General features: G+C 47.2%; 1 protein-coding gene across 3 annotated transcripts in view; it reads right to left on the bottom strand.

The window, feature by feature from the left end:
- The window catches only part of ADRA1A (adrenoceptor alpha 1A), a 251,406-nt gene that overhangs the window by 68,153 nt on the left and 169,669 nt on the right, over positions 1-13,584 (bottom strand). For all 3 annotated transcript variants that reach the window (XM_073653537.1, XM_073653535.1, XM_073653536.1), the window contains exon 2: positions 1,931-3,530. In XM_073653537.1, coding sequence (XP_073509638.1) covers positions 1,931-2,828 — 898 coding nt within the window. In that variant the 5' untranslated portion in view covers positions 2,829-3,530. The remainder of the gene's footprint in view (positions 1-1,930; positions 3,531-13,584) is intronic.

A 13,584-nucleotide genomic window follows, 5' to 3' on the forward strand; every position in this document is an offset into this window, starting at 1 on the left:
ATCTGTCCTTTTCTCAACAGTAAATCTATTAAAATGTTAGTGCATGCCCTCATCATTTCCTACCTCGACTACTGCAACATCCTCCTCTGTGACCTCCCTGCTAACATTCTCACACCTCTCCAGTCCGTCCTTAACTCTACTGCCCGACTAATTCACCTCTCTCCTCGCTACTCCTCTGCTTCTCCCCTCCAAAACTTCTCCTGAGTATTCCCCATCCTCTGGAGTTCTGTGCCCCAATATGTCTGATTATTCACCACATTCGGAGCGTTCATACGGATTTTGAAAACACATCTCTTCAAGAAAGCTTACAACCTGCAATGACCCCGCTGCCTCCTCACCACCACCGGAGCTGCCGCAACCACCCAACCTACTGCCTCCTTCGCCATTATCCTGTAGAATATAAGCCTGCAAGGGCAGGGTCCTCTCCCTTCTGTGCCAGTCTATCACAGTTTGTTCACTGTAATTTATATTTGTATTTTGTATGTAACCCCCTTCTCATGTACAGTAAAATGGAATCAATGGTGCTCTAAAAATAAATAATAATAATGTCCTCCATGCTGCTGCTTCTACTTCTGATCTACACGGAGACAGGAGAATGGTAATCCTTCATGTCTCTGTGTATGGAGACATGGCAGTCAGTCTCCATCTACTAGCTCAAAGACAAATAAAAAATTAGGTAGAGCCTATAGAAGGGAAATTGGTGGAAAATGCAGGAAACAGGTTATATAATGACCAGAAATAGTTATTACTCATGATGTACACACATAACAGCTTATTCAGAAACAACAGGTAAGCTATAACCTAATAAGGGTCCTGAACATGAGAACCCCCTCTCATGTTCCCTTGGAACTCAATTTGTAAATATAAAAATTCCTCATATTGTCAGCTGCAAAATACTTTCCACAATATTATATATTTTTGGACATTCTTAACCCTTTTTTTTAACTTTGAACTACCCATATACTTATAGGAAGCCCCCAACTATTCATAGCTGCTTGGGCATATCCACAGGGAACATCATTTATGTGCAGCATCATCAGCTTAGCAGCTGCTAAGGTCTTATGTTAATTAAAAAAAAAAAAATATTAGTTAAAAGCGTGTGCTGCTGTAACACTCCATTACACACAGACTGTATAATTGAAACCTGGTTACACCTGATAATTATGACAAAGGGGTTACTTTGTGTCGCTGTGTACAAATTAGTATACTGACTTAGTACTATCAGGGCCATGCTGCTTGACTGTGCTGATAGAACCAATATCTTTCCTATAGGATAGTACATTATAGAGCATTTCATGAAATACGTAAGTCACAACCCACGAGAAAAACTTTGATGCACTTAATTAAAGACACACAGAAGGGCAATGTTTCCCTATAGCATGCTGCAGGAAGATTGATAATAAAAATATGATATCTGTAGCTTTATCCTTAACTGGGTTGCTGTGTTTCAAAAAATTACTTTTACATGTTTTTTTTAAAACCTACTAATTTACTTTTGCTTCCAAAGGTTCCCTGATTATCACTTATCCACTCGGGTCGCTATTGTGGTTGTACTACTTTCAGCCCTGTGCTCAACATAAAAGGTTTCCTCTGTTGACATGCCATCCGTGGGTGTGAAAGTGGCTGCAGTACTAACTGCTTTCTATGGTTAAGCCAGCCCCCTTCTCTGTCGTAGCCAATTCATAATCCATGAAGGTGGCAGGCTTAGCTATTGAAGTGAACCTGACAGCCTCCTTCTCTCACAGCTCGGAAGATATCTCCCGAAAGACTGTTGAGCCCAAGTCTGGAACTAGAGCTGCTCATGCCACATCGATATCTGGAGATTGGGGTACCTTTGGAAATAAAGGTATATAAATAAGTTCTATATAATAATATTAGGAGGGCCTCAAAAACACTCTACAAATACATTTTTATTGGTATTGTATCTTACCTATAGGCATTGCCAGAAAAAATGGCAGCCAGCACAGGACAAAACATCCTACTACAATTCCCAAAGTCTTTGCTGCTTTCTTTTCCCTGGAAAACTTGAGAAGTCGCACTGAGAAGTGAGTCTTTTGCTTCGCACTGGAATTGGAATTTATACTATCCGGAGTGTTTTTTCGATGAATTCTCAAGGTTACCTCTTCAGAGTCAGATTTGTCACATTTCATTCCACAATTTAGGACTTTTCCCTCCCTTTTGGCCACAATATAGACCCTGAAATACATGATGAGGATGATGGTGAGCGGAAGGTAGAATGATCCAAAAGCTGAGAAGAGAACATAGCCTGGCTCTTCTGTAATTTCACAGATTGTTTCATCATCTGGTGCTGGTTCTTTCCAGCCAAACAATGGTCCAATTGAGATCACAAGAGACAAAACCCATATACAAAGGAGAGCAAGAAGACCTCGTTTTTCAGTCATAATACTGGGGTATCTCAGAGGGTAACTAACACCAATGTAGCGGTCTATAGATATTACACATAGGCTCATTATGGAAGCTGTACAACAAAGAACGTCAACAGCTGCCCATATATTACAGAAAATGCGGCCAAAAAGCCAATATCCTTGGATTTCAAATGTAGCAGAGAAAGGAAGTACCATGGACATTAAGAGAAGGTCTGCAACAGCAAGGTTGACAATGAAAAAGTGGGTTACAGTCTGTAGATGTCGATGACATGCCACCGAAAGAATGACCAAAATATTTCCAAGTACACCAAATGTGATGAATATTCCAAAAATTACTCCAATGATGATTGATTTGGAAATATTGTTTGTAGGTGTCTGGTGGGTACAGTTTAGGCAGAGAGGGATGGACTCTACCGAGTTATTCTCATTAAATAGGACCATGATCAAGAAAAACGATCTTCGTTCACAGAAATTATTTTCCCGGGTCTTTGACTGAAGAAATCTTGTTTATGAGTAAATGATATGGAAATATTTTTTTAGGGCCAAGAGGTACAGCAAGGCATTGATTACAGTGTAAAATGTAGGAGTTAACCAAAGCCGTGTTTACATTCCCATTAATTTAGATTGATGTGAAGATGGCAACTTTTACTTTTTGTTTTTGCAATGTTTTCTTTTACTTTGGACTCTTTCTCCGAAATGAATTACAGATGTTTGGATAAATCACTGGACATTATTTCTCTGGTGGAATAAATAGTACCTTCTGCTGGACTCTTGACACAACTTATTTTACATCAGTGCCCTTGGGTTAAATTGGTTGTTGTTTTTGACTGTAAACCGTTGAGAAGATAATTAACTAAAAGTGCTGCTTGGGGGTTAATACAATATATTTCTAGTGTTTCCTTTGAGCTCTTTTGTATGAAAGTTTGAAACAGTATATAATCCGTTAATTCAGATGAACTTCTAGATGGGAGCTCCTGGAGTTCACAAATACATCTTAGGACACTCCAATCTTTAAACAAGCCATTTGGAGACGTTGATGTAGAAGGGTCACAACAGATGTCTGCTAGATAAAGTAGTAGAAACTGGAGTGTGTGATGGTTAGAAGGACGAGTTCTTCTCATGTTAATCCAGTTGTGTATTCACCTGAAACATAATAAGGCAATGGTCAGACAGGTTTAAAACTTTTATTTGTTAGCATCATGCGGTCAATAATAAGATAGACATGTGGTATATGCATTTTTTTACTTATAATGATAGCCAATATATAGCCATATAGTGACAAGTACTGTACTTCCAACCATAGCCTCAAATGCACAAGGACAAAACTATTACCATGAATATTATTATATTTTGTAAACATAATGTTTACTATATAAAAATAAATAAAGATTACCATGAATATGTTTACATTGTCAGTAGATACAAATTTTTGTGTATGAAAACGGTTCCAGTGCAGTTTAGAAAATTAAATTTGAACTCTTGAGCATCATGATTCTGTTGTCAGATTTTCCTGGACCAGGGGCTCCTTCCCTGTCCCTAACAGTAGGGGTGTCCTAGCTATCCCTGCTCCCCAGATTACTTCTGATGGTGAAGATGCTGGGGCAACGTGCCTTGCTGAACTCCTGCATCAGCCCTATGTCTGTCCCCCTCCTCCACCCATGGAAGTGGGGAAGTATAGTGTATGTATACACACAAACCAGACAAACAAGAAAGGACGTACAGGGATAAATGAAAATACCAATCATACAGATATGCACTCACAGACAACAGAGAGGAGCACCGGGGAGAAAAGGAAGGGAAACTAAATAGGAGAGGATGAGGATTTGCACACAGCCGAAACACCTAACAACAGTCAAATATAAATACTCCAAACGCCTATACTAACAATCGACTCCACCACTCCTCACCAAGCAGTGCAAGACTTAACACTGGCAATCCTGACTGCCAGAGTCAAGTATATATAGGAGAGGTGAGTGGCCAATACTGAACAGCTGAGATCATCCAAGCTGGGAAGCTTCAGAGATTCCAAGCTGAACAGATTAACCACTGCACTGCTAACAGAAACCTGCAACATTTAATATGAAGGAGAAGTGCTTCTGATCAGTGCAGGAGTACGTAAGATCAGATGCTGCGGTCTTCTGGCCCCTCTCTGTTGCAGTAAACCCGTGACATTGAGTTCATGGTTCCTATGAAGAATTTGTCCTCTTTTTCTCTGACATTTTTTTTTCACAAAGTAGATTCATCATACTAATGCATACACTATGTGTCTGCCAATGCTCATCAATAAAGTTGTACACAGTGATCATAATTGCCTTTTAGCTGTACCCGTTGAGATGCCCACAAACTGATTCCCATGGCAATCATAAATTTCCCGCCACAGTGCCATTAAAATAAAGTGACATACAGTGATCTTATATTAGTGCCTGTCAATGAGTTCCTGCTACAATGCCCACAACACGTTTATCACGGTGTTCTCAATGAGCCCACCAAAACCTGTCACAGGACTCCAACAATGGTTCTGCTAACATCAGCCATCTGCTATAGTGCCCATTTATTTGTATTTTTTTTTAATAAAAATTACTATTCTCAACTCTTTGCTTCAATTAAATGTGAACAATATCACTGTTTAGTTTAAACGCTTACAGTTGTGCTCAAAAGTTTACACACCCTGGCAGAATTTTTCTTTTCTTGGCCTTGTTTCAGAGAATATGAATGATAACAAAAAAACTTTTTCTCCACTCATGGTTATTGGTTGGGTGAAGCCATTCATTGTCAAACTACTGTGTTTTCTCTTTTTAAATCTTAATGACAACAGAAACATTCAAATGACCATGATCAAAAGTTTACATACCCCAGTTCTTAATACCGTGTATTGCCCCCTCTAACATCAATGACAGCTTGAAGTCTTTTGTGGTAGTTGTGGATGAGGTTCTTTATTTTCTCAGATGGTAAAGCTGCCCATTCTTCTTGGCAAAAAGCCTCCAGTTCCTGTAAATTCCTGGGCTGTCTAGCATGAACTACGCGCTTGAAATCTCCCCAGAGTGGCTCAATGATATTGAGGTCAGGAGACTGAGATGGCCACTCCAGAACCTTCACTTTGTTCTGTTGTAGCCAATGACAGGTCGACTTGGCCTTGTGTTTTGAATCGTTGTCATGTTGGAACGTCCAAGTACGTCCCATGCGCAGCTTCCGGGCTGATGAGAGCAAATTTGCCTCCAGTATTTGCTGATATCCTGCTGCATTCATCTTTCCTTCAACTTTCACCAAGTTTCCTGTGCCATTGTAGCTCACACATCCCCAAAACATCAGCAAAATGTGGCCAAAAAGTTCAATTTTGGTCTCATCACTCCAAATTACCTTGTTCCAGAAGTTTCATGGCCTGTCTCTGTGCTGTTTGGCATATTGTAGGCAAGACACTTTGGGGCATTTGCGCAGTAATGGCTTTCTTCTGGCGACTCGACCATGCAGCCCATTTTTCTTCAAGTGCCTCCTTATTGTGCATCTTGAAACAGCTGCACCGCTTGTTTTCAGAGAGTCCTGAATTTCAGCTGATTTTATTTGTGGGTTTTTCTTTGCATCCCGAACAATTTTCCTGGAAGTTGTGGCTGAAATTTTTGTTGGTCTACCTGACTGTGGTTTGATTTTTACAGAGCCCCTGATTTTCCATTTGTAAATCTCAGTTTGAACGCTGCTGGCTGGCATTATCAATTCCTTGGATTTTTTTTTTTATCCCTTTCCTGTGTTATACAGTTCAACTACCTTTTCCCGTAGATCCGTTGACAATTCTTTTGATTTCCCCATGACTCACAATCCAGAAACGTCAGTGGCTGGATGAAAGATGCAAGAGTCTGTCTGGATCCCAGAAACTCACTCAGCTTTTATGCACACACACTGATTACAAGCAAACAGGTCACAGGTGAGGATGTTAACTTTAGTAGCCATTCAAACCCATTTGTGTCAAATTCTGTGCATGTTATCAGGCCAAAATCATCAGGGTATGTGAACATTTGATCAGGGTCATTTTGATGTTTTTAGTTGTCATTAAGATTTAAAAAGAGAAAACACAGTAGTTTGACAATAAATGGCTTCATCCAACCAATAACCATGAGTGGAGAAAAAGTTTTTTTGTTATCATTCATATTCTCTGAAACAAGGCCAAGAAAGGAAAAATTCTGCAAGGGTATGTAAATTTTTGAGCACAACTGTATGTATTGTTTTATTTTGCCTGCCAGGAAAACACCTTTAGAGCTCGCTCACATTGGCGTATAATACAGAGGAATGCAATGTGAGAAAACATTGCACTTGATGTTATTAAATGAGTCAGTGCTCATCTGTGAGTTTTACCTCAGCTCTAATTGGAGTGATGAAATAAGCGCAGCATGCTGGAGATTGACTGTGTATATCGAACGAGAATCGCCAATAAAAGTCTATGGGTGCGAAAAAAAAAAGGACGACACATGGACTATGCACAAATCACAGTTGTCATCAACCTCAACTATCATTAACCCGATTGCCACTGCACCTGCTTGGCACGCGCTCCTCTGGAAGCAGTTCAGGGAGAGTTGTTATAGGAGGGAGAACATATTTTAGAGCAGGCATGTAGTCAGGGTTTATTGCCTTACAGTCCTTGTATATGTATACTGTTGCTGCAATCTTAAAACAACAGTACTTTTCAGGGCTAAATATTTTCATTTCTGTAGTAAAATTGAACCTGCATTCAGTGGAGGGATAGTTTTGGACTAGAGGCATCTAGGCAGGACTTAATATTGCTCTTGGAGAACTTGCATACCGCTGCTGCACTGCATGCAAAGGCCGAGGTCGTGGGCCAGGAGAAACTGTGCCTGCTGCAGAAGAAGCAACAAATACACTTGACGCACCCCCTGGGCCTGTGCTATGCAGGGGATACCCGGAACCGGATCGCTGGGGGTTGTAGTCCTCCGTGGCTGTGACCCGGTCTGTGCCCAGGGCGGTCAAACCAGTGGCAGTCTTAGTAATGTGACAAATGTCCGACTACGCCACCCGTGGATTGCGGCCAGTGGGGACCGCCGCTGCGCTGCAGACCGCTGAGGCTGATGTAATTTGCGCAGCCGAGTATGGAATAACTCCCCACGGGAGAAGTATTGCCTCAGGGCAGCTAGTGTGGAAGATGGTGGGAGTGATGGTGTGAGCGTCCCAGTACTAACGGTGCTGGTGCGGCGATGAAACACAGAGACTTGTAATTGCAGTTTCCAATGCTTTACTCACAGTTGTTATTCGGTCAATCCTGCAGGCGATGACGGCCCAAGCCATGCTGCGTCCACCAGGTGAGGGACTCGGTCAACTCCCAGGCAATTCCAGAGCGTGACTCAGGGCTCCCTTCTCTACCTTTCTCTGGCCGTCCCCACCAGTGACCCACCTTTGTCCAGCTTCCTCGGGCCTTCTGTTGGCGAAACCTATCTCCGGTTTCCCTGACCCTATATGGTATGCCTTCCTGGTGGATGTAGTGAGGGGTCGCACAAAGATGTGGTAACAACCTCCGGTCTTTGGCTGAGGAATTTGTTGCCTCCACCAATTTGGGTTCCGGTACCCTGCTCTGCCAACCCTTTACCCTGTATCTCCTGGGCATATGGGGTTCCTTCTTTACTCGCGTCTCTGGGCCTTTCTCTGTGTTCCTTGCTTCCTTTCTCCTCTGTTCCAGTTCCTTTCTTACTTTCCTTTCCGTTCCTTCTCCTCTCTCTTTCAGGCTCCTGACAAGGCCTGCCCGTGGAGCAGAGCCCATGCAGCAGCTCTGCTCCCTGTCACTTCTCCTCAGACTGCACACTGATCTAAGATGGTGCCCACCTTATATACCTCCCTTATGTGTGAGCCCAGGTGACTAGCAACCAATGGGCTCCTACCTATGCCCAGAGACCCACCCCTATCTGCTCCTACACCACTGGGTGTACTTTCCCCTCCCCACTCCAGCCAGGGACAGATGCTGTCGTGCCTGCACTTCTGTCTAGTGGGAGCACCGTTGAGCTGTCCCTCGGAAATGGGGTGTGTGTGGTGCATGCAGCCTACCGAGTCCTGGTCCACACTCCATCCTTACCCGGGAGTGGAATATCACACCTCTGGTTTGAGGTGCAATACCCCTGTAGCAGCCGAGCCCTCGGGGTGCTACATTCCCCCCTGGTAAATCACAGGACGTCCTCGGGCTGGAATAGAATAAAACAATTTTCAACATACAAAATTTTTAGAATGCATTCGCATATAAGACATTAACCAAAAACTCATCCCTTTATGGGAGGTACTCTTTTCTTAGAACGTTACTGGCATAAAACATTATAAAATACTATATAAAACTTTTGCATTACTATTTTAGCAGCATTTTAAACTTCTTCACATATAAAACTTTTTCAAGTGAAACATTTTCAAACAGATTCTTGAGTTCTGGCCGCTGTGCAACTTGCGACCAGGTAAAGGTGCAACAGTCCATTTAATCCGCCTTGAGGTAGACGTTGCGGTTTTTGTATAAAACCAGTAGGGGGCGCTTTAAGAAGCGCAACTATTTACAAGGGGTTGGCCGCTCTCAGTCCTCGGCCAATGGGGATAGGGGAATGGCTGCTCACAGTCCTCAGCCTGGTAACTTAGGAAGGGAGCAATTTTTAAACAGTCAACAGTTCACTATTTGTCCCAACGGGGACCACACTTTCAAAAACGGGAGCAGTTCCATTTTACCGTTTACTGGTAACGGTGTCCTCCTGATGCTCCTTCCTCGTAATCTTCAGGTCCGTCCGGACCCTCAGGGTAGTCCATGTCTGGGCGGTACCGCAGCTCCTCCTCTGTTAGACGGTGGACATGGAGGGCGTACAGTCCCTTTGCGCCCTTGTGCCGGGTGTAGGTGACCACGTCGCCGGGGTACAGGTCACGTCCGTGATGTCCCTCCGGCAGGTGGCTTTCGACGTCCCTTCTAGTGACGAAGACATCGGTGTCAGCCTCCGAGTCTCTGATGAAGCCCCAGCCATGCTCTAGCTGGAACTTTACTACGGTCCCGGTGGCTCGGGGACCGCGGATGGCTTGGGAGTCCTGACGGGCCCTCCTCTTTTGCTCCACGCTCCGGGCTTGGAGTCGCTTCTCCCTGATGCGCCTCTGCCGCCGCTCCCTTTCATAGGTGGCCAGCTGTTGACGGCAGCAATCCAGGCGATGGGCTGCCTCCGCCCGGGTCTCCTGGGTGAACCCCATGAGATTCTCGCCGGTGGGGTCCCATGCAAACTGGACATCCTCCGGCGGGGGTGGAGCGATGTTGGCAGACTCTGGGGCCGGGATCAGAGGCTCGCTCAGGGGTTGTTCTCTTCGGAGACGGGGGTTGACGAACTCCGGTGGCCACTCGAAGGGCAGCCCGTCCGGGCTGGTATGTTGTGCATAGAGGTCCGCACCCAGGGGTGGCACCACGGGCTTCGGGCAGGTGACAGCGCCCGGGGGCACTCGGCCTTGCGACCAGGCCTGTGGTCGTCTGTTGGTCGCGCCCGGGGATGACACCGCCAAGGCAGGGGGTGCTGGTGAGGCAGCGGCGCCTGGGTTCAGAGGGCACAGCGCGGGGCGGGGCTTGACGACGGTGCTTGCTGCCTGAGGCCGAGCTGGTGGCGGTGGAGGCGTGGTCTCAGGTACGGTCCCCGGGGCTTCGGGTCCCGCAGTGGAGGGTAAGGGCAAGCTGGTGTTCCCAGGGCTCGGGGTGATGGTGTCCCCATTACCTGCCTCGATCTCCGTGGCCTCCTCCGCGGCGTCGTCTGCAGCTGCCGGTCCCGGCGGGGTCCTCCGCTGGCTGCTTTCGTGCTGCTGGGCCATCTCCTCTCTCCACCTGGCAAACACATCCCGCTGCGCCCGGACCATCCGTCTGTTCAAATCTTCCAGTGCTGCGCGCGCACAGTCCGGGTCCCTGGGCAGCTGGGCTAGCAACTCTGTCAGGCTGCAGGGTGGCTCAGCTTGCATCAGGCTGCGGGCCAGGGTGCTGGTGGGGTTCGCTGCTCCCTCCATCTCCGGGTGCAGCAGGTCCAGACTGATCCAGGCCGCGCCCGGCCCCACAGTTTTCTTTCCTATCCGCCCCCATGGGGGGTGGTCTTGGGGGCATCTGCTGACAATCACCTTTAGGGGCAGCCCCCCCACGTTGATGGACATCTCCACATCTGCATTCATGGCTGGTGGGGGCGGGCTCCTTCTTTGGCGCCATTCTGGGACCTGGCCCACGATGGGAGGTGGCTTCCTGCTGTCTTTTGGTGCGCACATAATGGCATCCGCTCTGCCAGGGCGGGAAAAACGGATGAAGATGGCGGGAAACGGTCCAAGATGGCGTCTGATGGCGGGAATCGGCTCCGGATGGCGGGAAACGACTCCTGACGGCGGGAAACTTCTGGAAATGGCGGGAGACTTCTTTTCAAGGTACATGCACAATCTTCTTCAGGCACGCAATACCCGCTTGTGGCGGGTTGGTAAAGATCCTGCCGACTACGCCAAAGTTGACGCGCCCCCTGGGCCTGTACTGTGCTGGGGATACCCGGAGCCGGATCGCTGGGGGTTGTAGTCCTCCGTGGCTGTGACCCAGTCCGTGCCCAGGGCGGTCAAACCAGTGGCAGTCTTAGTAATGTGACAAATGTCCGACTACGCCACCCGTGGATTGCGGCCAGTGGGGACCGCCGCTGCGCTGCAGACCGCTGAGGCTGATGTAATTTGCGCAGCCGAGTATGGAATAACTCCCCACGGGAGCTCCCCAGGGCAGCTAGTGTGGAAGATGGTGGGAGTGATGGTGTGAGCGTCCCATTACTAACGGTGCTGGTGCGGCGATGAAACACAGAGACTTGTAATTGCAGTTTCCAATGCTTTACTCACAGTTGTTATTCGGTCAATCCTGCAGGCGATGACGGCCCAAGCCGTGCTGCGTCCACCAGGTGAGGGACTCGGTCAACTCCAAGGCAATTCCAGAGCGTGGCACAGGGCTCCCTTCTCTACCTTTCTCTGGCCGTCCCCACCAGTGACCCACCTTTGTCCATCATCCTCGGGCCTTCTGTTGGCGAAACCTATCTCCGGTTTCCCTGACCCTATATGGTATGCCTTCCTGGTGGATGTAGTGAGGGGTCGCACAAAGATGTGGTAACAATCTCCGGTCTTTGGCTGAGGAATTTGTTGCCTCCACCAATTTGGGTTCCGGTACCCTGCTCTGCCAACCCTTCACCCTGTATCTCCTGGGCATATGGGGTTCCTTCTTTACTCGCGTCTCTGGGCCTTTCTCTGTGTTCCTTGCTTCCTTTCTCCTCTGTTCCAGTTCCTTTCTTACTTTCCTTTCCGTTCCTTCTCCTCTCTCTTTCAGGCTCCGACCTCCTGACAAGGCCTGCCCGTGGAGCAGAGCCCATGCAGCAGCTCTGCTCCCTGTCACTTCTCCTCAGACTGCACACTGATCTAAGATGGTGCCCAACTTATATACCTCCCTTATGTGTGAGCCCAGGTGACTAGCAACCAATGGGCTCCTACCTATGCCCAGAGACCCACCCCTATCTGCTCCTACACCACTGGGTGTACTTTCCCCTCCCCACTCCAGCCAGGGACAGATGCAGCCGTGCCTGCACTTCTGTCTAGTGGGAGCAACATTGAGCTGTCCCTCGGAAATGGGGTGTGTGTGGTGCATGCAGCCTACCGAGTCCTGGTCCACACTCCATCCTTACCCGGGAGTGGAATATCACACCTCTGGTTTGAGTTGCACTACCCCTGTAGCAGCCGAGCCCTCGGGGTGTTACACACTCATCCACAATCTAGCTAGCTTCTTGTTCCACTTTGCATGGGACCCCAGGACACCACTCTTGCAGCCAATCAGTGTGAACAGGTGGTCGGTTGGATGGCAGGTAATGCTTCCAGTATGTTTCCCAGCACCACCCTATCTTCCACGCGGTCCAGTCCCACAAGCCAAGAGTCTGGACTACATAACTCTCACCCTGATCCTCCTTCCTCGGTGAGTCCCAAGAGAAAAGTGATTTCACACTCGGACACTCCAAGGAGCTCTTTATATTTCCATTTATTGATTTTGGCCTCTCGCCCTGCAAGTTTCAAGAGGTACATGAGGAACTTGTGTGTAGTGATGCCCAAATATATGAGCAGCCATGGTGAGAAGAAGATGATGGTGGGGAATGGCAATTAGTGTCTCAAGAGGTAGATGATGATGAGACACAGCTGCCAACAAGTAATGTTATTAAATCAACAAGTCAGGAGGACCAGAGTGCTGAAGTGGAAGACGAGGTGGTGGACAATGAAGTTACTGACCCAGCTGGGATCCACAACACCGAAACAGGCAGGAATAGGCAGTGGGGAGGCCAGAGGGAGAAGGCGAGCAACTGTTTTACAGAGCACCTACAAGCGTCAAGTTCCCAGGCCAAGGGTTAATTATTCCCCAGTCTAGTGTTTTTTTTAAAGAAAGTGCGGACAATAAAAGAATGGTCATTTGCAACCTGTGCCATGCCAAGATCAGCAGGAGCCTGACCACTATCAGCTTGACTACCACCAGCATGCTCAGGCACATGTCATCAAAGCACCTGACTAGTTTGGCTAGACGCCTGGGTCCACAATCAAAGTCTGCGGGTGACACCACAGCCTCTTTCTCTGTGCTATGTGCTTGCCAATCCCTTGTTCATGACGCAGGTGCAGATGCCTTCCACTCTGCACTTGTTTTTTCACATTCGCAAGAGGAAATACCCAGCCATCCACCCACAGTCCCAAACACTAAACAGGCACATAACCCTCACATTATAAACAGTTTGGCCAATACTGATTACTGATTGTTCACCCTTTTCGACCCACGCTACAAGGAGAACTTTTCATCTGTCCTTCATGCAGCGGAGAGGGCTAGAAAAATGGTGCAATACCAGAAGGCACTAGTCGAACAATTAGTACAAAAATTCTCATTTGACAACGCTGGTGGCAGAGCTTATAGATCCTTGGGCTACCAAGGAGGAGAGATGAGGGAGACACACACCAGGTCGAAGAGAGGCAGGGGAACATTACCAAAGGTCTGGAACAGATCATTAGACCCTCCCAGCATCCAGGCCCTGATGTGTGGGGTAGTCTGACAAGGAGCGAAATGTTTTTGAAGATGGTGAAGGAGTACCTATCCAACCATACAAGAGTCCTCCTTGATTCCTCCGTGCTGAACAACTATTGGGTATCCAAGCTGGACACAAGGCATGAACTGTCCTTCTAT

Source organism: Phyllobates terribilis, unplaced genomic scaffold (assembly GCF_046119375.1).
Source record: "Phyllobates terribilis strain yellow unplaced genomic scaffold, ASM4611937v1 Scaffold_11__3_contigs__length_659146591, whole genome shotgun sequence".
Lineage (NCBI taxonomy): Eukaryota > Metazoa > Chordata > Amphibia > Anura > Dendrobatidae > Phyllobates > Phyllobates terribilis.